This window comes from Mirounga leonina, unplaced genomic scaffold, assembly GCF_011800145.1.
Source record: "Mirounga leonina isolate KUSES-001 unplaced genomic scaffold, KU_Mleo_1.0 Mir_53, whole genome shotgun sequence".
Taxonomy (NCBI): domain Eukaryota; kingdom Metazoa; phylum Chordata; class Mammalia; order Carnivora; family Phocidae; genus Mirounga; species Mirounga leonina.
Window position 1 is genome coordinate 41,966,398 of NW_023270807.1, and position 21,339 is coordinate 41,987,736.

Sequence of the window (21,339 nt, forward strand, 5' to 3'; positions counted from 1 at the left end):
CACAGATAACTGAGTGAGAAATGAGAAGACCATTGGGTTTAATATAAAAAGTCAACATGAAATCCTTGTGCAGATACTGGAGGATGCTTGTTTTTCCAACAAACAGGCATGGGGCATGCTGCCTAAGAGTGAAATGTCAGTAAAGCCTTGACTTTCCCACTAAGGATTTCTCTGCATTGTTCAAGAGGCATACGCTTGCCAGACACACAGGTGTGACAGGAAAAGGCTTCCAGGTAAACCTTGTTTAAGCGAGGCAAGGGCTAAGTCAAGTCCATGTTTATCTTCTCAGAAAGAAAAAGGGAGAAAGGAGGGTCATTTCCCTGGCACCCCTCAAAAATAGAGTCCTGAATCAAAAAGACTTGACACACTAAACAAGATCATTTGCTAGTTTGCTAATAAAGACCAACATGGAAAAGGGGGTGGAAGGAGTCTATAAAACCAATTAAAAAGAGCTTGTCAAGCTTTTGCTATTATATATATGACAGCCTTTAACTCTTCTGACAAGTTTGGAAAATAGGCCTTATTATGTCTACTTAAGAAGAAACACAAATCGGAAGCATTATAGAATTTTAAGCAGGAAAGTGATAGGTCAGGTTTGAATTTTTACAAAGAAGAGGAAGAAATCCAATAAAGGGTGCCTGTTTAGAACGGGAGTTAGGCCTAAATAAGCTCTGAAGTCTTCTCCATCACCAAGATCCTGTCTCTTGACATGTCTAAGAAGACTCCTTATGTCTACTTAAGCAGCAGCTGAGGTGACATGGACAAGGTTCCCCAGCTACTAAGTGGTGAAGCTGGAGTTCCAACCCAAGGTCCCATTCTCCCACTCCTGCTTTACACCACACAGCCTCCAGAGGGTCACGGTCAGGGAGACCGAAACTGTCCTTCCAGGTGAGCCCTTCTTCTGGTTCTCAGTTCCACGATCAGAAAAAGAATTGACACAGGGCGCCTGGGTGGCTCAGTTGGTTAAGCAACTGCCTTCGGCTCAGGTCATGATCCTGGAGTCCCGGGATCAAGTCCCGCATCAGGCTCCCTGCTCAGCAGGGAGTCTGCTTCTCCCTCTCCCTCTCCCCTCTCTTGTGCTCTCTCCCTCTCTCACTCTCAAATAAATAAATAAAATCTTAAAAAAAAAAAAAAAAAAGAATTGACACAAAACAGAAGATATAGTTCCTGCATAGGAAAAATCACTACAGGTAACCATTTTTTATATCATCATCCTTTCCAATGAAACACAAATATCAGCCAATAATGGATGAGCATATCCTTTACAGGGAGTAGTACCAGGAAATAGGACTACACTGCATTTAACTTGCTCTTCCTGTGACTTCTAAGTCATCCCATTGTTGTAGAGGCATGCATGTTTCAGAAACTTCGTGTGAAAATTCAACCAAAGCCTGAAATAGACTGAGAGAAGGAGAAGTTTCTGGGTTTAACTACAATGCAAATTGGAATCCTCTGGACATTTCAGGCTACAGTAGGTCTGTCACGGACTGCATACTCTGCAGCAACTTCAGCCCGTAGGTAATCTGACCAAGGACATTCTCCTCTCTCCTGTGGATTTAGTCACCTCATCTCTTACCCAAGATAATCATTTGGAGGTGCTCCATTCACAATCCCCCCACTTATACTAGGGTAACTTTCCATGATCTCATCTACCTGGGGCACTGCCAATCAGAAAGTAAGCAAGAAAGGCTGGTGGGAGGCCAAAATAAGCACCCTACTGTTTATATTCAATTCAACCCAGGAAGAATTTATTGAGAGTACACTATTCTTCAGGCACTGTGGCCTGATTCTGGGGCTGATGGTGATGATGCTAGGAATGATAAAAATAATAATTATAGTGGTAGCCATCATATACTGAATGCCTACCATGTGCCAGGCACTGCTATAAACCCTTAAACAACCCCATGAGGTAGCTCCTATTGTCATCTATACTTTTGTAATAGGGAAATTGAGGCATGAAGTGGTTAATTAAGTAACTTGCCCAGAGTCACAGCTAGTAAATGGTGGATGCAAACCAGACAGTCTGGCTTCTGAGTCTATACCACTAGTCGCTACCCTACATTGCACTCTAAATATGAGTGGGGATAAGGGATATAGGTCAGTAAGACTATTCCAACCCCAGAACCTACAGCTCAATTGGGAAAACAGGCAAATAAACCTTGGAGGAGCACATAAACCAACCCAGGGCGCGGGGAAGGCTCCTAGCAATAGATACCCTGTCAGATGAATTCAGGTAGGACCTAACCAGAGGGAGAGAGGGAGTATGAGGCACACCCCAGGGGAGAGAGGAAGCTCTTTGCAGGTAGAGGTCTGGCATTCACTGAGACAAGGAACACTGAAAGAGGAGCAGGTTTCAGATATGGAGAAGGATCCATCCCCAGATAAGTCTCAGGCACCTGGCTAAGTGGAAATATATCTAATGAAGAAATCTAACTTCTTTCTGTAAGGACTGTTAACAACAGTAAGGTTTTGATCTGTCTTTCCAACCTATGAGTGATTAGAAACTGAATATTCAGGGGAAAGGCTTTGTGCCCAGGAAATAAGTAGGATGACAGAAGGAAAGGAGAAGATGGAAAAAATAATAAAAGAGACACCTTGGGAATACAAAGGGTCCTTTGCCATCTCAACAGAGTAATCACAGCACACTGCAAGAACAGGTAATAAGATTAACCTAATCATCAAGAAAAGGTTAATTTGTGCTCTGTATGCTCTGTTTTAATAAACAGGGAAATAGGAAATGGATTTTAGAAAGGGACTAACAGAAATAGTTCAAATAAAAAGTTGTGTTGCAAGAGCCTCTGGGATTTAGAAAATTCACTTATTGTGGAAGAAATCTCATTCACCAACATGATGGATAAAACATGCACCAGAGTCCCTCTCTTCAGAAGAGACATGCTTCGGTGATCAACACAGGCTTCCATCAAGATAAGCCTTCCTCCCTCAAAGCCAGCATGCTATGTTCCCCTTTGTCACCTTTAGAAGGTCTAACTGCTCTATGATTGCTGGAGAGTTTTAGGGTTGATTTTGCTCAAAGTGACATTAAGCTGGCTCTCATTTTAAGGCCATATACAGCTCCCCTGGTAATTACTTCAAAAATTCTGATAGAAAAGAAGAAAACCATTGCCAGGCACAGAATTAATCAGTGTAAAATACATTCCTTACCTGTTCCTTATTACGACTTCACCGCAGGACTGGCAATAAAATGTGCAACATCCTTGGGCTTGTGAGCTTTGATTAAACACTGAAATCAGTTCTAAAGAGAAATTGATGAAAGAACAAATCTCAGAAGTGTGGGACAAATATATTAACATAAAAAGTTTAACTGCCGCAATAAATTACTGTCAATAAACACTGTTTACGATCCACCCAGAAGTACACATTTAACTAGCATTATCTGATGACTCAACGTGACGTGTTCTCAAAAACAAAAGATTGTGCTAAGTGTTTCAGAGCTAGGTATGGCCCTAGATTATCCCTGCAACATACCACTGAGTTATCTCACTCATTCCATAAATACCAACATTAAGGAAGAAGAAAGAGGGCGATTACTTTCACACCAAGCTCACTACAGGGGGCCTCACCATCCTCAGCCTTCCTCGGCGGCTATGTCCTCTGTCCAGTTTTCATCGGTGTGACTGCAGCTTCTACCCCTCAAATTTAAGTTTAATTTAATTTAAACAAAGTCTATGTCCACTCTGGCCTATTACCAGTACATAAAACAAGAATCATCTTGAAACTGGTATTTATTGGACAGGTTCCTGGGAATGGAATGGCTCCTAAGAAGAATTCAATCTTCTAAGAGCAAAACTCAATTTCTGATTAAAGCTGTGGAAAAATGTTATTTCCCACATTATATGAAGCACAGCATTCCCTTAGTTTCCATTATTTTATTCATGAAGAAAGGAAACTTTCATTTCAAAAAGACTCCCCCAAAACAAAAAACCCACACACAAAAATATCTGTCCATAAAAAAAAAAAAAAAAACCTTAAAGAAATGAGGTCATACTCATTAGAACCAAGCAATTTGAACCTGGTTTATGTTACTTTGTACATATGTTAAGATTTTAAAGACTGATGTTTCGTAGAAAGTTTAAGCCTCGGCAATTAAAAATTCATCCTTTTAATTTCTAGGGGTATCTGACAATCCCTGTAGCACTAAGGTGAAATAAACAGTATTCTTTAATTTTGAGCAGATAATAAGTAGACCTGGGTTAAGTCATCCATTCTTTTCCAAACCAATAAACAAATTTTCAGAGAAACACTCCCCCCTGCTGGTCACCCAGCATGATCAAGTTCAAGTCAGAATTCCTGACAAGGTGGCATCATGGGAGAGTACTGCCCCCTGTGGATGAGTCTAATGCTGGCGCTGTCTCAGACTTTACTGTAGCCATGTCCGTGTCAAGGGTCATGATCTGACCTATGTTACACTCAGAACAGCACAACAATAGGCTTACTGTAGTCCTTAAAAGAACATTTATAGTTGAAAAGTCAACTTCTTAAAAACCTCAAAATACAACTGAATGCTAAAAATGTCAAGTCGCTTCCTACACTACATTTTGATTCAAGTCAGCATCAGTATGCATCACAATCTGGTATTTATTCATTCAGCAAATATTTACTCACCACCTATTATGTGGAAAGCACTAAAGCTATTAAGTACTGAGATCTATTTTGCATACCCTTTCACGCACTGCAGAACAGGGCTTTGAAAGTCTTCCTCTTCAGATATTTGAGTAAAATGTTTTAAAAGTGTAAAGCCACAGCAGACCAATGGAATGCAAGCAATATGCAAACCAACATTTCAGCAGTCAACTTATTGTGTCCTACAGTTACAGTGAAACAATCATGCTTGCTGATTTAAATTTTCTTTACTAGTTCAAGTTTTGCTGTTTATTAACTGTTACAGAAGACGGGCAGGCGACAAACCAACTGTGTCTCTAGAAGGCCTCCATACCACCTCCTCAGTATGGGACCTAAAATCCAAATCCAGAAAACTGGCAGATCTGAAAACACCCCAGTGTGGCTTTCGTGCCCGCCTTTGCCCAGTTTCCGTTGTCAGTCTATTTCCCATCTTGGTGACCCCACTCTTCTTTCCATGGTTATTACAGTAGTCATTCTTAGCATGTGGATATGTCACTTAAGCTCCATGACATTTCGGTTCCTTACACCTTGTTCCTAAATCCAACTCTGCCCAACTCAAGACTAGTGATTCACTAATTTAGGACTTGAGCAAAAATTACTCTCCAATGAATAAAGCAGCAAGAACTCAGGGGAATGCTCCACATCTCCTACATGGCTCTTCAAATCCATCCTGCTGACCCCACCTCGAGGCTCCACGCAGCTCAAATGAACGGCCTAGTACAGATGAGGCAGCCACAAAGCCTCAGGGTGCAGTTGAAAGAATCATAATCCTCTCCTGATAAGGAGCATCTCACGGTCTGTTACAGCCTGTTTCCCTTTCACATCATTTTTCATCCTGAGAAGCACATTACTTACATGTGAAGAGATGCAATGAGCCAATAATTTTATTCAATAAGTTATTCTGAGAAACATTTCTACCATCTTACTGAATCAATGTGGCAATAACAAAATACTAGAAATATAACAGGCATAGCAATAATCAAAATCAAATTATGCATCAAACTCAATTTCAGGATCTGTATATATACTGTTCTCTTTGGAAATGTCTCTGCATGGATTGGATCATTTCCAGCATTCAGTTCTCTGGCTACATATTACCCCTCCTCAGAGGGAAGCCTTCCCTGAGCACCTTTCACCCTAGTCACTCCTTATCCCATTACTCTCCTCCTCTTTGACCAGAGCACTTTTTTCTGTATCCAAGCAACTTATGTGTTCATTATCTGTTCCCACCCACGAGAACATAAGCTCCCTAAAGGTAGAGGCCTTCCCAGCCTTTTCACTTCTGTATCCCTAGCACCTAGATCAAAGCCTAACACACAGTGTAGGGCAGTGTTTGTTGAATGGATGAATTTCTATGTAATGCTTTAAAATCCACCAGGTCTTGTACAACTGCCATCTGATTTCATCTTCCTATCAACCCTGTGAGCTTGGTAATTTTACAGTTAAAGAAACAAAGCAGGGGTTATATGGGAAATCTCTGTGTCTTCTGCTAATTTTGCTGTGAACCTAAAACTGCTCTAAAAAATAAAATCTACTAGGAGGAAAAAAAACACTAACTGCTTCACCCCCCCCCGACCCCGCCCCCCCAGCCTACGGAACAAAGCTCCAAAAGGTTAGGTGGCATGCTCAACTGCAAAGCTAAGTGGCAGAGCTGACAAAGAACCTTCTGACCAGCTCTTTCCATGGTGCTGCTGAACAGTCTTTTCCACCTGGGAAAAGGTCAACTTTTCAAAGGAAAAATCACCTTTGATCTACAATGAAAAACTAAATGCAGGAGCAGGAGCACTGGGATCACTCACTGGTGTCGTTGGGTTCTGCCTGCACCTGCACCCGCAGGTGCAGTCCATCTCCCGGGACGTACTGCAGCCCGCGGCAGGAGGAAGGCACGAGCCTGACCTCTGCTGGAAGCTGGAGCTCTGTGCAGCCTTCCGGGGTCTTCACCCGGAGTGAGCAGGGCGCTAGAGAAATATCCATGGGCATACCTCTTTCTTTAGGCTCCCTGGTGATTAAAAACAAAACACACAAAAAAATTACCTCTCACTGATGAAAACCACATAATCAAACAGGCAAAACGGCCAAGGATCTCTCTGTTCCTCTTCAATAAATGGTCTAAAGTCACTGTCCCCCCCCAAAAATAGCAGTGAATAGATCAAAAAGGAAATCATTCTATGTAAGATTTAGATCAGGTCAGAGAATACTTTTCACTGTCACTGTAACATGAAGGTTTTGGAACATATTTTTTATTCTTGACTTTTTTTTGGGCAATGATGCATATTTATTTTATTTTTTTATTTTTAATTTTTTTTAGACTTTTATTTATTTATTTATGTGACAGAGAGAGACACAGCGACAGAGGGAACACAAGCAGGGGGACTGGGAGAGGGGGAAGCAGGCTTCCCGCTGAGCAGGGAGCCCGATGCGGGGCTCGATCCCAGGACCTGAGCCGAAGGCAGACGCTTAACGACTGAGCCACCCAGGCGCCCCCAATGACGCATTTTTAAATGTGTACTTTTCCCCATTGCTGAGCCCCAATTCTCTATCCTAATGCTTCCTGCAGCTACTCCAACCTGGATGTTCCTGGGGTTGCTCCCAGAACCATTCTGCTCACGCAGCCCACCTTCCATTTCCTAAAGCCCCCTATTTCCTCCCACACATGTCCCCAACTTCAGGTTCTTTGAATCAGCACAATCTAATGCTGGCCTGTCGTACATCATGCACTTGTTCTTTAAAATATTTTGGCAAGAGGATTCAAGGCAGCCTAAGACAGTGGCTTATTCATCTTTGCATCCCTTGACCCTAGCATGGTTTCTACATTCATTCACTCTCTCTCTCATTCATTCAATATAGCTTTTCTGAGTTCTGTAATGTGTCAGGTACTGGGAATACAACCATAAACAAGATACCTTCTCGGCCCCTCACCCCCCACCCCAAGTAGGGCACAGGCAAGTAAACAGGAATGATCAGGGGAGCATTAAAACAACATTGTACTGGCTGGGCGGGGGCTGGGAGCAGCAGACCACACTGGGAGGGGGTGGGCAGCCCACCACCCCCAGGACAGGTTCCTCATAATCCGGAACCACAGGACCACCATCTTCACGGACACCAAGGAGTGGAGCACCATGTTCAGGCTGAAGCGCATCCTCCAGGGCATCCTCAAGTGGCCGCCCAATGAGCAGCAGCTGTGCAAGGATGACCAGCTTCTGGATGACGGCAAGACAGTGGGAGAGTGTGGCTTCACCAGCTGGACGGTGTGGCCGCAGGCCCCAGCTCCTGTGGGCCTGGTCTCCTAAGCAGCTCTCCCCATTCACATGAATGGTGCAAGGTCCTGTGCATGGAGCCCTTCTCCAGCCTTCCTGAGCTGCCTACTGTGATGAAGCCACAGGGCTCAGGAAGCAGCGCCAACGAACGTGCGGCGCGGTAGGGGTGTCCCGGGCCCACCCCCAGTGCCCTATCCCCTCCAAAAGAGATATGGCTGTCAAAAAAACACAAAAAACAAAAACTACATTATACTTGCTCATGATAAATAGAGAATACTATGGAAACACACGGAGGGCTGCAGTGACTATCACAGGTCAAGCACTGCTATTTGAACAGTAAATGGATGAGCCAGGGAAATATTCTTTCTTCTGAGATAGCGTTACAATGATGCTGTATTTTACTTACAATAAAGTATTGTCATTTGATATACAGGATTTTGATAAGGAGACCAGGATTACACAAAACAAAAGGAACAGGAGAAAAAAACTTCTTGCCAATTTTAAAAATTAAAAAAAAAAATAAAACAATCTAGTGATGTATGAATACCAGATATGAAAGAACTGGCTAGTCTAATTCACTACAAACACAAATCTCTTGGTATAAGCAACCGAGAGTAAAACACAGTCCATTCCCTGTCCACCAGGCACCGGAAGTACAGCAGGGGATGAAGACATAGAGAAACGATCCTCATATGAAGCTAAAATATGCTTAGCATTGTAACAGAGGTGCTGTGCACTCTGACTCCCTTTTAAGTGCAGACAGCAGAGACAGGCCAGCAACTTGGAATCACCTAAGTACAGAAGGCAGGCAATCTACTTGAGTATTATCTAAGTACAGAGATCATACCATGTGTTCAGGGGTGAATCTTGATTAGGCCTCTTAACTTGCCTTAGAAAATCTTAAGATTATTTTCTGGCTAGTTCCTTTTCAAAGCATATGGACCTGAACTTAACTGGCAAGAACCTGAGTCTTTTCCAAGGAATAGATCCTCAAACTCTTGAGTCAAAAGTTATTTTTTTTTTAAAGAGAGAGAACGTGAGAGGGCATGGGCAGGGGGAGGGGCAGAGAGAGAGGGAGAGAAACAGAATCTTAAGCAGGCTCCATGCTCAGTGCGGTGCCAGATGTGGGGCTTGATCTCATGACCCTGAGAGCATGACATGAGCCCAGATCAAGAGCTAGACACTTAACAGACTGAGCTACCCAGGTGCCCCAGAGTCAAAAGTCTAGTTTTAAGAAATGATGTTTAAGGGGCGCCTGGGTGGCTCAGTCGTTAAGCGTCTGCCTTCGGCTCAGGTCATGATCCCAGGGTCCTGGGATCGAGCCCCACATCCGACTCCCTGCTCCGCGGGAAGCCTGCTTCTCCCTCTCCCACTCCCCCTGCTTGTGTTCCCTGTCTCACTGTGTCTCTCTCTGTCAAATAAATAAATAAAATCTTAAAAAAAAAAAAAAAAAGAAGAAATGATGTTTAAGAAATAATAATCCTCAGGGCTCCTGGGTGGCTCAGTCCTTAAGCGTCTGCCTTCGGCTCAGGTCCTGGTCCCAGGGTTCTGGGATCGAGCCCCGTATCGGGCTCCCTGCTCAGTGAGAAGCCTGCTTCTCAGTCTCCCACTCCCCCTGCTTGTGTTCCCTCTCTCGATGTGTCTCTGTGTCAAATAAATAAATAAAATCTTTAAAAAAAAAAAAAAAAAAGAAATAATCCTCCTCTAAAGAAGAGGTCAGAAGGACCAGATGGCATATATTTCAGGTTTTGCAGGCCATATATGGTCTGTTGCATATTATACTGTGTATTTTATTTTTCACAATGCTTAAATTATGTAAAATCCATTCTTAACTCATAAACTGTACCAAAACACGCCACAGGTTAGATTTGATCCATGGGCCATAGTTTGCTGAACATTGCTCTAAAGATACACAATTTGTCCATTTTGCTACTTCATTTATTTTCAAACTGGACTGTGCCGTTGGCACTAGAAGTGCCTCAAGGGCTATTACTGCATTTCTAAGCCTCTGCCCCACGCCCTCTCTGGTTTACCACTCTTCTTCCCCTTCATGAAAAATTCAGCCAATTAGAGGGCTGAGTAAGGTGGGAGGCATTGATGCAAGTGTGGGAGAACCACAGTGGCCTGGGGTAGAGGTGAGACACCCAGCAGAGTGAGGAAGGAGGGCATCCACCAGGAGGACAGGCACCCCACAGGGATGTCAGATCTCAAGAGGGATGAGGAGAAATCTAAGGGGGAGGGGGTGTGGCAAGTCAGCATAGGGTTCCAGAGCCTGCCTCAGACTGCTCAGGCTGCTCTAACAGAACACCGTAGACTGGGGGGCTTAAACAACACACATTTCCTATGGTTCTGATGGCTGAGAAGTACAAGATCAAGACACCAGGGAATTTGGCGCTTGTTGAGAGCCCTCTCCCAGGCTTGCAGATAGCCACGTCCTCATTGTACCCTCATATTGCAAAGAGAAGCAGCTTTGGTATTTCGTCTTATAAGGGCACTAATCTCATCATGGTGGCTCCACCCTCATGACCTCATCTAAACCCAATTATCTCCCAAAGGCCCCATTTCCTAATACCATCATACTGAGGGTTAGGGCTTCAAAACAAAACACAAAAATTCATTCCGTAACAGAGCCCAGGCAGATGAGGAAGGTGTCAACACTGAGTGGGGAGGGTGAGGGAAGCAGCAAAGGATGCCAGCCTGAGATTACTTACATAGAGGGGAACTGACCAAATAAATGTATGTCATGAGAATAATGAAAGCCAGGACTCTCACTGTGGGAGAAAAGAGTTACAAAGAGGGAAAGGGGAAAAAATCAGAATGGATCCTACGGTGGTAGACTAGAATTGAAAATACCTGTGTGGACCCATGGTCTTCAATGCATATAGAGATACAGTAATACAGATATATATGTGTGTAGAAGGATGTATTATACACGAACACAAATACACATGCATACATTCGTACATAAACATCATGGATAGGTCACATACACACTCTAGTTTTGTGCATTAGGGCCTGGAAAAAGTGACACGTCAATAGTAATGAGGATACTTTGTGCTCAGATTTTGGTTTCTAATGGTCATTTTCCACTTTACTTTTTTTTTTTTAAAGTATATTTGAGAGAGAGCACACACGCATGTGTAAGCAAGCTGGGGGAAGGGGCAGAGAGAAAGAATCTTAAGCAGACTCCATGCTGAGCGGGGAGCCCAATGCAAGGCTCGATTCCCTGACCCTGATATAGTGACCTGATCCAAAATCAAGAGTCAGATGCTTAACCAACTGTGCTACCCAGGCGCCCTAGTGATTTTCCACTTTAAAACAAATGAACAGGGGCGCCTGGGTGGCTCAGTCGTTAAGCGTCTGCCTTCAGCTCAGGTCATGCTCCCAGGGTCCTGGGATCGAGCCCTACATCGGGCTCCCTGCTCAGAGGGAAGCCTGCTTCTCCCTCTCCCCCTGCTTATATTCCCTCTCTCACTGTGTCTCTCTCTGTCAAATAAATAAAATCTTTAAAAAAATAAAATTAAAAAAATGAACACACACAGAACAAAATAATGTTCCTTGGAAAAATAACTACATCCAGGGATGGAAAAGGAAAAGAATGAGATGAGCCTGGAACATGTTGCTGTGCAAACAAAGAAAAAAAAATCAAATAACAGGAACATATTAAAAAAAGAATAATGGGGGGGCGCCTGGGTGGCTCAGTCGTTAAGCGTCTGCCTTCGGCTCAGGTCATGATCCCAGGGTCCTGGGATCGAGTCCCACATCAGGCTCCCTGCTCGGCGGGAAGCCTGCTTCTCCCTCTCCCACTCCCCCTGCTTGTGTTCCCTCTCTCACTGTGCATCTCTCTGTCAAATAAATAAATAAAATCTTAAAAAAAAAAAAAAAAAGATTAATGGGAACATATTAAAATCATCTTGAAGAGACTCCCCCTGGACACATCTGGTATAATTTGAGCAAAAATAAGTAACCCAATGAATAAAAGAAGACCATGGGTCCATACTGATGTAAATAAATGAATGAATAAAATGCAAGCCTGATGAGGAACAAGGGTATTTATACATAGTCACAAAGGACCTCTTCAGTTAATACTTACTGATTATAAAGAGAAAAAGAGTCTTGCCCAACTGAATCAGTAAGAGTAGGAAGAGTTAGAATTGGCTATTGGACTCAGCAAATCTGAGATATCAGAAGTATGAAGAATTCTCCTGTCCTTTGTCATACTGTAAGGAATTCTCCTGTCCTTTGTCCTGAATACTGCAGCTCTTTACAGCGTATATCAAAACTACCCATGAGCATGGGAATACAAAAGGTTTGAATTCCTGTAAATGTGACAAAAGGTTTGTGTGTGTGTATGTGTGTGTGCGCGTTTACTACACTTCAGATTTGTCTTTCTTCTTTCCTGTCAAAGAAGTAACCCAGTCAGACGACTTCACCGAGGCCCCCGTTCTGGTGTGTTATTTACTGGGAGCTTCTGCCTGCCTGTGCTACTTTTACTTGTAAAGCCAGAGCATCCACGCTTCTACCTTCTGCAATATAGAGAAATAGTTTCATCCTGCGCTACCCCTGTTCTGTAGGCACTCTGATGATAGTCAGTGGGGTTCTTAAAGTTTGCAGTATTCTCTTCTTTGGCTGAGGGAGGGGAAGGGAAAGACCATCCTATTTCTTTTACGATAGTGCACATTGACTAAAGTCTATGTTTGTATTTCCTTATCATTAAAATACTGTTCAATTTGTTTTTTATAGAGAAGGAAAAATATTTTGCATAAATTGACTCCACTATTTAAAAAGGGATGGTTTAGGTTGAACCATTATACCTTCACACTCAATCTTTTCCTAAATAAAAATGTCAAAGCCTCAAAAAAAAAAAAAAAGTAACTTTATGGTGGCAAAGGCAGACATCATCTTATCTACATGTTCAAAGTTAATATGAACTTTAATGGAATAAGTCAAATTCATGTGACACCTGATAGGATGTAATGAGAACAGAGCATCACTTCTGTGATCTTCCCACCAAAGATGTATAACCTGAACCTAATCTTGAGGCAACATGAAACAAACCCAAATGGAAGGCTGTAATCTTCAAAAGTGTCAAGATTGTGAAGGTCAAGGGAAATTTAGAATTCTTCGAATTTTAAGAGACTAAGGAAACACGACAATGAAATTGCAATGCATGATTCTGAACTGGGTTCTTTTGCTATTATAGGTATTATGTAGACATGTGGGAAAATTTGAGTGAGGTCTGAGTGTTAAGATGGTAGTAACCTATTCCCCAGCTTTGAAGGGTGTATAGTGGTTATATGGGGGAATGTTCTTATTTGTAGGAAATTCACAGTAATGTATTCAGGAGCGACAGTAACTTACTCTCAAGGTTGAAAAACTGTCCAAAAACAAAGTGTTTGCGACCCTAACTGTCCACACCTTTTCCATACTTGAGGCTTTCTTCACTGTGAACTTATATTCTTTCAGGTACCACACCCTGCTTGAAACTATCCAATGACTTCCCATCTCACTCTGAGTACAAGCTAAAATTCTTTCAATGGCCCATAAGACCCAGTAATATACTAGAGACAGATGTTAAAATTCCAAAATTGCAAACTGGTTGACCTCACTTTGGTAGCTTGACATCATCCATAGTGAAAATATCTACACCACAGCAATCAGTAAATTCTGCAAATTGGGAAGATTCTTTGTTAGTTTCATTGGCTTTCTCAGAATGCAGGTTGTTAAACATTTACTAACATACCTCTGTAAGACCCTTTACTATGCGCTCCACCAGCCCACCCACATCTCTCTGAACTTGGCATCCCTTCAAACTTGCTATTCTCTCAGAGGGAAACAGTCTTTCACCACATATTATATAGTTCTAAACCTCTCCCCTTTTGGTTTATTACTCAAGTGTTGCTTTCTGATTTGGAGTAAGGGGTTATACTTTTTTCTCCCTATCCCTTTTTGTTTTATTTTTTTCTATGTACTTATCTCCATTCAATATCATATATATTTTATTTATTTTGCATAATTTCTGCTCACCTCTCACCCACTGCCACCATTAGACTATAAGCTCAACGACAGCCAAGTATATTTGTCTTTGCCCTTGTCACTGTTCACAGCTGGATTCCAGCACTTAGAATCTGAGTTTTCGGGATGAGAATAGGAACTCAGTAAACATCTGTGGACTGAACAAATGAATGGCCAAGGTTTACCCCAGGAATACTAAAATGGCTTAACATAAACAGATTTTTTTATTGCAATTCACAGATGTAAATATGAAAGGAAAAAAATGACCATCACAATACATGCACAAATCATTACAGAAAATATAGTATCTATTAATGATTAAAACCCATAGTATGCTAGGAATAGAAAGGAAACATGCAATTTACCACACAGATGCGCCAAAAGTCAATTTCATCATACCTAGTGATAAAATGCTAGAAATGATGGGGTTTTGGAATATTGGTGAGGTTTGGTGGGGTGAGGTCCAGAGCCGACGACCAAGAATTCTTGAGACGTCTTTGGTGCAAAATGGTGGTTTATTAAAGCTTGGGGACAGGACCTGTGGGCAGAAAAAGCTGCTGCACGGAGGTCTTGAGAAGTGGCTGATTATATACTCTGGAGTTGGGGGAAGTAAGGAAAAAGGAGGTTTCAAAAGAACTTTCATATGCTAAAGAGCTCCAACCTACAAGATAAAAGATATCAGAGGTCTTGCCCTTGTCAAGCCAAGGCTGCTTTCCCCTCTAGCAAGGTATTAACATTTAGTGGGAGATTCCTGGAAGAATGTCACACACGTCCTACCCAAGAGTGGGGGGAGATTGCAGGGTATCAGCTAGCCTTCTGCTCCCTCATCAGAAACATTTCTTTTAAGATTAGGAACAAGAATAAAAATCATTATCATTTACAGTAACTATAAACAGACTAAAAAGTTTAAAATGCAGAGATTATCAGAATGGACTCAGAAAAACTCCACCCAGCATATGCTTTTTAAAAAATTTATATATAAAGGCATACTTTAACAGTAAAAGGATAGAAAGAGATATGTGATGCCAAACAGTACAGTCAAAGGTTTTCTGACAAAGACATTGTGTTATTTCAATGGGAGAAATGACACTCTTTTAAACTAACGGTGATGGAACTACCAGATACCCTTATAGGAAAAAAAAAAAAAAATGAAATTTGACTATCTCGTTCCAAACACAAAAAATGAATTTCACCTAAATATAAAAGCTAAAACTAACTCCTAGAAAATAATCACAGGAAAAAACTTTACAACCCTGAGGTAAGTAAAGATTTCTTAAGACACAAACAACACTAACCCCTAAAGAAAAAATGTAAACTGAAGTTCATTGTAATTAAAAATCTTCTGTTCCTGAAAAGACACTATTAAGAAAATGAAAAGGTAAATTTCTGATTGGGAACAAGTATTCATATATTTACAAGGCATAAATAAGAACAGTCTTATTTCCAGACTCTAGAAAGAACTCTTTAAATTCAACAATAAGACAAACAACCTGATTTTTTATAATGGCAAAAAATCAGAAGACACTTTCCAAAGGAACACGTATGAATTAACAAAAACCAAATGAAAAGGTATAGAATTTTGTACTATTACAGAAGTAGGTAATTACCTAAGAGAAATGAAAATGTATGACCACTAAAATGCCATAGCAACTTTATTCATAATAATCAAGTTCTAGAAACACACAAAATACCCAGCAATAGAATGGGTAAACAAATTGTATATTCATACAGTAGAAAACTACTCAGCCAGAAAAAAATAGACTGACATGTGCAATGACACAGATGAAACACGAATCTCAGAAGCACTGTTGAAGGAAAGCAGCCAGAATCAAAAAAGTACATACTGTATGAATCCATTTATATACAGATCATGAAATGTAAAAACCAATCTTTGTTGAATGAAACCAGAAGAATGGTTGCTTTTGCTTTCATGAGGGGCAAGTTGGTGATAAAACTCAACAGCCAAAGACCATTAGGGACAAACTAGTAGTCTAGCAAAGTCAGGTTTCTTCACTTGCTTAAACAAGGGAGAGTAACCCAGGGAACTTTGAAGGGCCCCTTTGATGAGAGGAAGTAGGGACTTTGTCTTGTTTTTGTTTTGCGTAAGATTGGGGCTGCTAATAACCCCACAAGGTGGACTGGAATTGGAGATACTTACCTGAACTTATGATTTGAGACGGAGAGGGAGAAACAGAGAAGAAAAAGAGAAAGAAAAAAGACTAATAAGTATCACCCATATTTTACAATTGAAAAAATTCAGATTAAACGATTCTACTCCTGCGAAGAGGCTAGGATTTGAATTCAGTTCTCATGCCAAATTTCCAGACTGCCACACCTATACTTGGCCGATTTAAGGAAAAGGCCGATAAAGGAAAAGAAAGCATCAACCTACCTCTTGAGTGGCTCAGTGTAGTAAAAATTTCAGGATTTTAACATCTAATTTACTCTACCTGAAACGGCAGTCACAAGGGAATAATCGAGGGGGTCACATACTACCAAACAAGGGACCATGTCTCCTAAAAGTTTCTTGAATGTGTAGTGAGTAACAAGTTAAACGTTTGCTGACTTCTCACTGGACCGCGCAATGTGAATACAAGAATGAGCTCCAGTAAGAAGTCTGCAACCTTTGTTAGTCGTTCAGTGAATGTGTCAGTTTTTCTGCAGACAACAGCTTGGGGAGAAAAAAACAACAACCCGAGTTTATGTACAAAAGAGGAAGCTCTCACATTGGACATTACCCTCTAATGAGGATCCCCAAAAGAAGGCAAGGCTTTTTTTTTTTTTTTTTTGCACTGTTTTTGGAAAAGCCTGGCACTGTTATGTTACATCAGTGCTCCTCAAAGTGTGTACTTTGAGTCCTGGAAAGCGTATTAAAATATAAGTTCTGATTACACAGGTCTTGTGTGGGGCTGAGACTCTCCATTTTTAAAGGTTCCCAGGTGATGCCGAGATTACCGTGATGCCGGGGTGGGGGGGGGGGGGAGGAGGGGAAACTCCACTTTTGAGTAAATGACAGGCTCTAAGCAACTGGAAAGAAACTCAGAACTCGGTCCTTTTGAGGGAGGCGGAGGCTCCCCAACCGGCAGAAACAACAGACTACGCACTGCGCCCAGCTGCCCACACGCCCAGCGCCGGCCTTACCCCAGGATCAGCAGCGCGCTCTGCAACCGTCTCCGCACCTCCAGGAACACGCGCATCCCCGCCGCCGCTGCCGCCATTGCCGGCGCCCAGCAGCAGGTTCAGGCGAATACAGGCCACCACGGCCCGAAGCGGCTGCACGTGCGGCGGCGGCGGCGGCGGCGGCGGCGGGGCGGGCCTCCGGGACCACATCGCGAGATAGACACGGCCCGCCAGCCCACAGCGCCACCTGCCGAGCGGAGAACGCGCTGCCGCGAAATCTCGACCTGGGGGCGTGAGCGTTTTTAAATCGGGGCTGGTGTCTGAGCCGGGACAAAGGTGGGCAGGGAGAGCCAAACTGTCCTCCCACTCTTCTTCTTGTGGGGTGGCCCGGTGCGTTAGTCTCCCAGGATGTGACCCTAAAAATCCGAGCCCGAGTACACTCCTTTGCCTAGAGTGGGTAAGAATGAGGCTTGAAGAGAGGAGGATGACGGAAGGAGGAGCTAGAGACGGGCACTGACCGCAGGAGGTTCGAGAGCAGATTTCTCCACCCAAAACACAATCTCGTTTCGTTTTTTAATAAACTACAGTATCTTTTTTACGAACCATGTCAGTCCTTTGGTAGCTCTCCTCTGAGACAACAAATGTCCAGGATTGACCTGGCATGGCTTCTGGATTTAGACACAATTTCTAAGTTAGCAACAGTTGCAAAAAGTGTTAAGTTTTTTGTTATCTATACAAAAGAGTGTGGTTAAATCCAGTGCCATGAATCACAGGATTAGCCATTCCTATAATCTTTGAAAAAAGGAAGATGAGAATGATTCCACATGTACATTTCCACTCGCCATGTTTTGTAGAAGTAAGAACTGATTCACAAAAGTCAATCTTAATACTTCTAGAAGATAATTTCGGAAAGCTTGACCTAGAAAAGAAAAGGCTCTACTATAACGTAAGTACTTAAAAGGGGGGATACTTAAAATGGGGAAATACTAAAATATAAGGCTAGGGTGGTAAACTTACAATAAAGAATTCTTTAAAAACAAGAGGCTGAGGGTGCTTGGCTGGCTTGGTCGGTGGAGCATTGGAGGCTTGATTTCCAGGTTGTTAAGTTCGAGACAAGGTTGAGTGTAGAGATTACTTAAAAATAATATCTTAAAACAAACAAAACAAAACAAAAACAAGAGGCTGTTAGGTTTTAAAAACAGAAACAATGATGGCTTGTATTCAGAAAATCATGTTTATTGATAGCCTCTTAATGCGAAGATTTTCCAAATAACAAATCCACATCCCTAGAGATACTATTTTAAGACGAATCTTCTTAAAGTCAGTATTTGCAGTTCTTAAAGTTTATTGTGGTGCTTCACAAATTCCTGTATCCGCAACAATAATTCAAAATCATGGATGGAGGTAACAACGCAGTTAAAAGAATTAAGTTTTCCACTATTCCACCTCAAATAATGGTGATCATGGGTGATGATTCCAACTCCTAATATCTTCCACCTTTAGTTCTCAAAGCTATTAAGTCTTAAATACTGCCACATTATATTGAAATATTTAACAGTCTCAGCACAACATGCTCTTCATACTTGGTGTTTGATTATTTTTAAAGATTGCTATATTTCAGGGTGCCTGGGTGGCTCAGTTGGTTAAGCAACTGCCTTCGGCTGGGGTCATGATCCTGCAGTCCCCTCACTGAGTCCCACCTCAGGCTCCCTGCTCAGGGAGGAGTCCACTTCTCCCTCTCACTCTACCCCCTCTCGCGCTTGCTCTCTCTCTCAAATAAGTGAATAAAATCTTTAAAAAAAAGAAAAAAAGATTGTTATATTTAATATACAGTCACACATTTGTAAAAAACAATCTTTTTTTTTCTTTGACCCTACGGTTTAGGCAAAACAGTGCAATCTTCCTTGTAGTCACTACATGATTTAGAGAGAGAACAAACTCAAAATGTGTCCAAATCTTATAACAACTATTTATCTCCTAACTTCACCAGTCTCCCAACTTTTCTGGGCCTCAAGTTCCTCATATGAAATATCGAGGAATCGTTTAAATAACACTTAAATGATTGTTTAAATAATATATAAAAGCTGTCCTCAATTCCTAGCATTCCTTCCAACTCTCCATTAAGATGTTGCTGGCGCTGGCGAGTTGAAAACACCATCCGCGAAGTTGGTGGCTATGGGCTGCTTCCCCAACCGTCCGCTTGAGGGCGCTGTGGCGACAACTAGCGCCGGGAGGCGAGGCACGGACCGGGGGCGGGGATCGAGGGCCGTCGACGTTGACGCCGGCGTGGGCGCGGGCGCAGTGCACACTGGGAGCTGTCACTAGGCCCTTCGGCTCCCGGCCTCTGCGTCGCTGCCGCGGTTGCCAGGAGAGCGGCGCCGGCGGGGAGCGGCCGAGCCCACGGCAGGTAACAGCGTCCCCGCCCCCAGCGCGGTCGCGAGGCTGGCTGCCGGCCCTGAGCGGCCTCCTCGGCCTGGCTGGTTCCGGAGCCGCGGGGACGGCCCGCGGGGCAAGCTGCTGTGGCGTCCGGGGTGTTGCCGCCCTGGCCTCGCCTGGAGCCTGGAAACCGGCCGGCCGCCCTCCGGTTTCCGGAGAGGCGGGAGCTGCGCGGGGGTTCGGCGGGCCGGGCGGAGGCTCCAGGGCGGCCCCAGGCAGGGGTGGCCGCTCCCGAGCCTCCTGCGCTGGGGCCCAGCGATGCGCAAGGTTGGGGTGGAGGTCGCACCTGTGCGATAAAGGCGCGCAGAGTAACCTCTTTGTTGGTGGAATCCAGGCTTCGTGCCGTCTCATTCATCTGTTGGGTTCTTTTAAGATTGAGGAGACATGAATGCCTGCCATAGTTAATGTTCCATGGCGGGGGGGGGGGGGGGGGTTCGAAAGGAGCGCAGAAGTTTATTAGAGGAAGTCAGGGAGTCATAAGGAAGTTGTTAACCGTTATCACCTTTGATTCTCAAGCCTTTTAAAGTTGCAGCATAACTATAGTTACTTGTTCGGTCTCTTCCATTCTTCTCTCCTACCCTGAGGGGGGAGGGGGAGTGGTACATAACTTCTTTAAAGCTGAACGAATTGTGTTTCTTACACTATCTTACAGTTCTGGGGAGTTTGAGAAATATACTGTGATAATCTGATTTGGACACTGTAGTTAAAGCAGTCAAAACATTTTTTTGATAATTACCGAAAAGATAGGAAACTAAGTGTTTGCCTGACAAATAAGCCCAGAACTGTAGAAAGACACAAATCCCTCAATTTTGATCTTGTTGGCTCTCTTCTACGCAGGCAGATCTCGTCTGTTCTCATGGACAGCATATGTTGACATTATATGCTAAGAAATTCACTTAATAAACAACACAGTGGTTTAGTTGAGCTGACAAGTTGTAACAAGGGTAAATTAAAAACCAGTTGTAATACAAATGCTTTATTCCAGTGATTACTTTAAGCTGCCACTCTGAACGAAATCATTCCTCATTAGTACTAAACAATAGTAAATCTCCAGGTGGGTCTAATTAATAGAAACCCAGGTCTTGAAGGAATTAAAAACATCTGAGTTAGTACACCAGAAAATGTGACACCATAACCAAAATGTTAAATGTAAATTAAATGTTTGACTATATACAGTTTAAAGAGCCTATTTTGTAGTTAAAATGAAAAGAGCTCTGGCCTGGGAATGAAAGATTTTGTTCGCATTCTTTTTTCTCCTGCTAACCAGATGTGATCTCTCTAGGCCTCAGTTTTGTCATCCGTTTAAGGGAATTTCATAAGATCAGAATTTTCCAAACTGATGTTTCCCCTCAACACTGTGCTTAGTCCAATAACAGCCTTACTGCCCCCAAAACTGTTCCTTGACAAATAATTTAGGAACACATAAGGTTAAAATGGTCTTACCTGGCCAGAAAGCCTATTTTCTCATGGCCAACCTGTTAACATATGGAATATAATTACATAGAATACCAATTTGAAAATTACTATACAGATCTTCCTCTACTTATGATGGGGTTATGTCCTGATAAACCCATCATAAATTGAAATGTAATTTGAAAAGGCATTCAATACATCTATGTTACATATGCTCACAATACTTATATTAGCCTACAGTTGGGCAAAATCTATCAAAGCTCATTTTACTATAAAAGTTTTGAGTATCTCATGTAATTTATTGAATATTGTACTGAAAGTGAAAAACAATGATTGTGTGGATAAAGAATGGTTGTAAGCGTATCAGTTGTTTACCCTCATGATTGCAGGGCTGACTAGGAGCTGAGGCTTGCTGCCACTGTGAAAAATTGTAAATCGAACTCTCATGAGTTGGACT

The 21,339-nt window shown here is 42.6% G+C and overlaps 2 protein-coding genes and 1 pseudogene across 10 annotated transcripts in view; 2 read left to right on the top strand and 1 right to left on the bottom strand.

Moving 5' to 3' along the window:
* UBE3D (ubiquitin protein ligase E3D) overlaps positions 1 to 17,213 on the bottom strand; it is a 155,516-nt gene extending 138,303 nt beyond the window's left edge. The window contains exons 1-4 of one of the 2 annotated variants that reach the window (XM_034991088.1): positions 17,055 to 17,213; positions 16,072 to 16,076; positions 6,441 to 6,640; positions 3,163 to 3,253 (exon numbers count right to left, since the gene is read on the bottom strand). In XM_034991088.1, the coding sequence (XP_034846979.1) occupies positions 3,163 to 3,253; positions 6,441 to 6,621 (272 nt within the window). In that variant the 5' untranslated portion in view covers positions 6,622 to 6,640; positions 16,072 to 16,076; positions 17,055 to 17,213. The remainder of the gene's footprint in view (positions 1 to 3,162; positions 3,254 to 6,440; positions 6,641 to 16,071; positions 16,077 to 17,054) is intronic. The other variant, XM_034991087.1, reaches the window with a different exon arrangement.
* LOC118000868 lies at positions 7,506 to 8,108 on the top strand (annotated as a pseudogene).
* A 2,117-nt stretch (positions 17,214 to 19,330) lies between the features above and the next one.
* DOP1A (DOP1 leucine zipper like protein A) overlaps positions 19,331 to 21,339 on the top strand; it is a 113,473-nt gene continuing 111,464 nt past the window's right edge. For all 8 annotated transcript variants that reach the window (XR_004676627.1, XR_004676628.1, XM_034991090.1 and 5 more), the window contains exon 1: positions 19,331 to 19,440. The gene's annotated coding sequence lies outside the window, so the exon portion shown is untranslated. The remainder of the gene's footprint in view (positions 19,441 to 21,339) is intronic.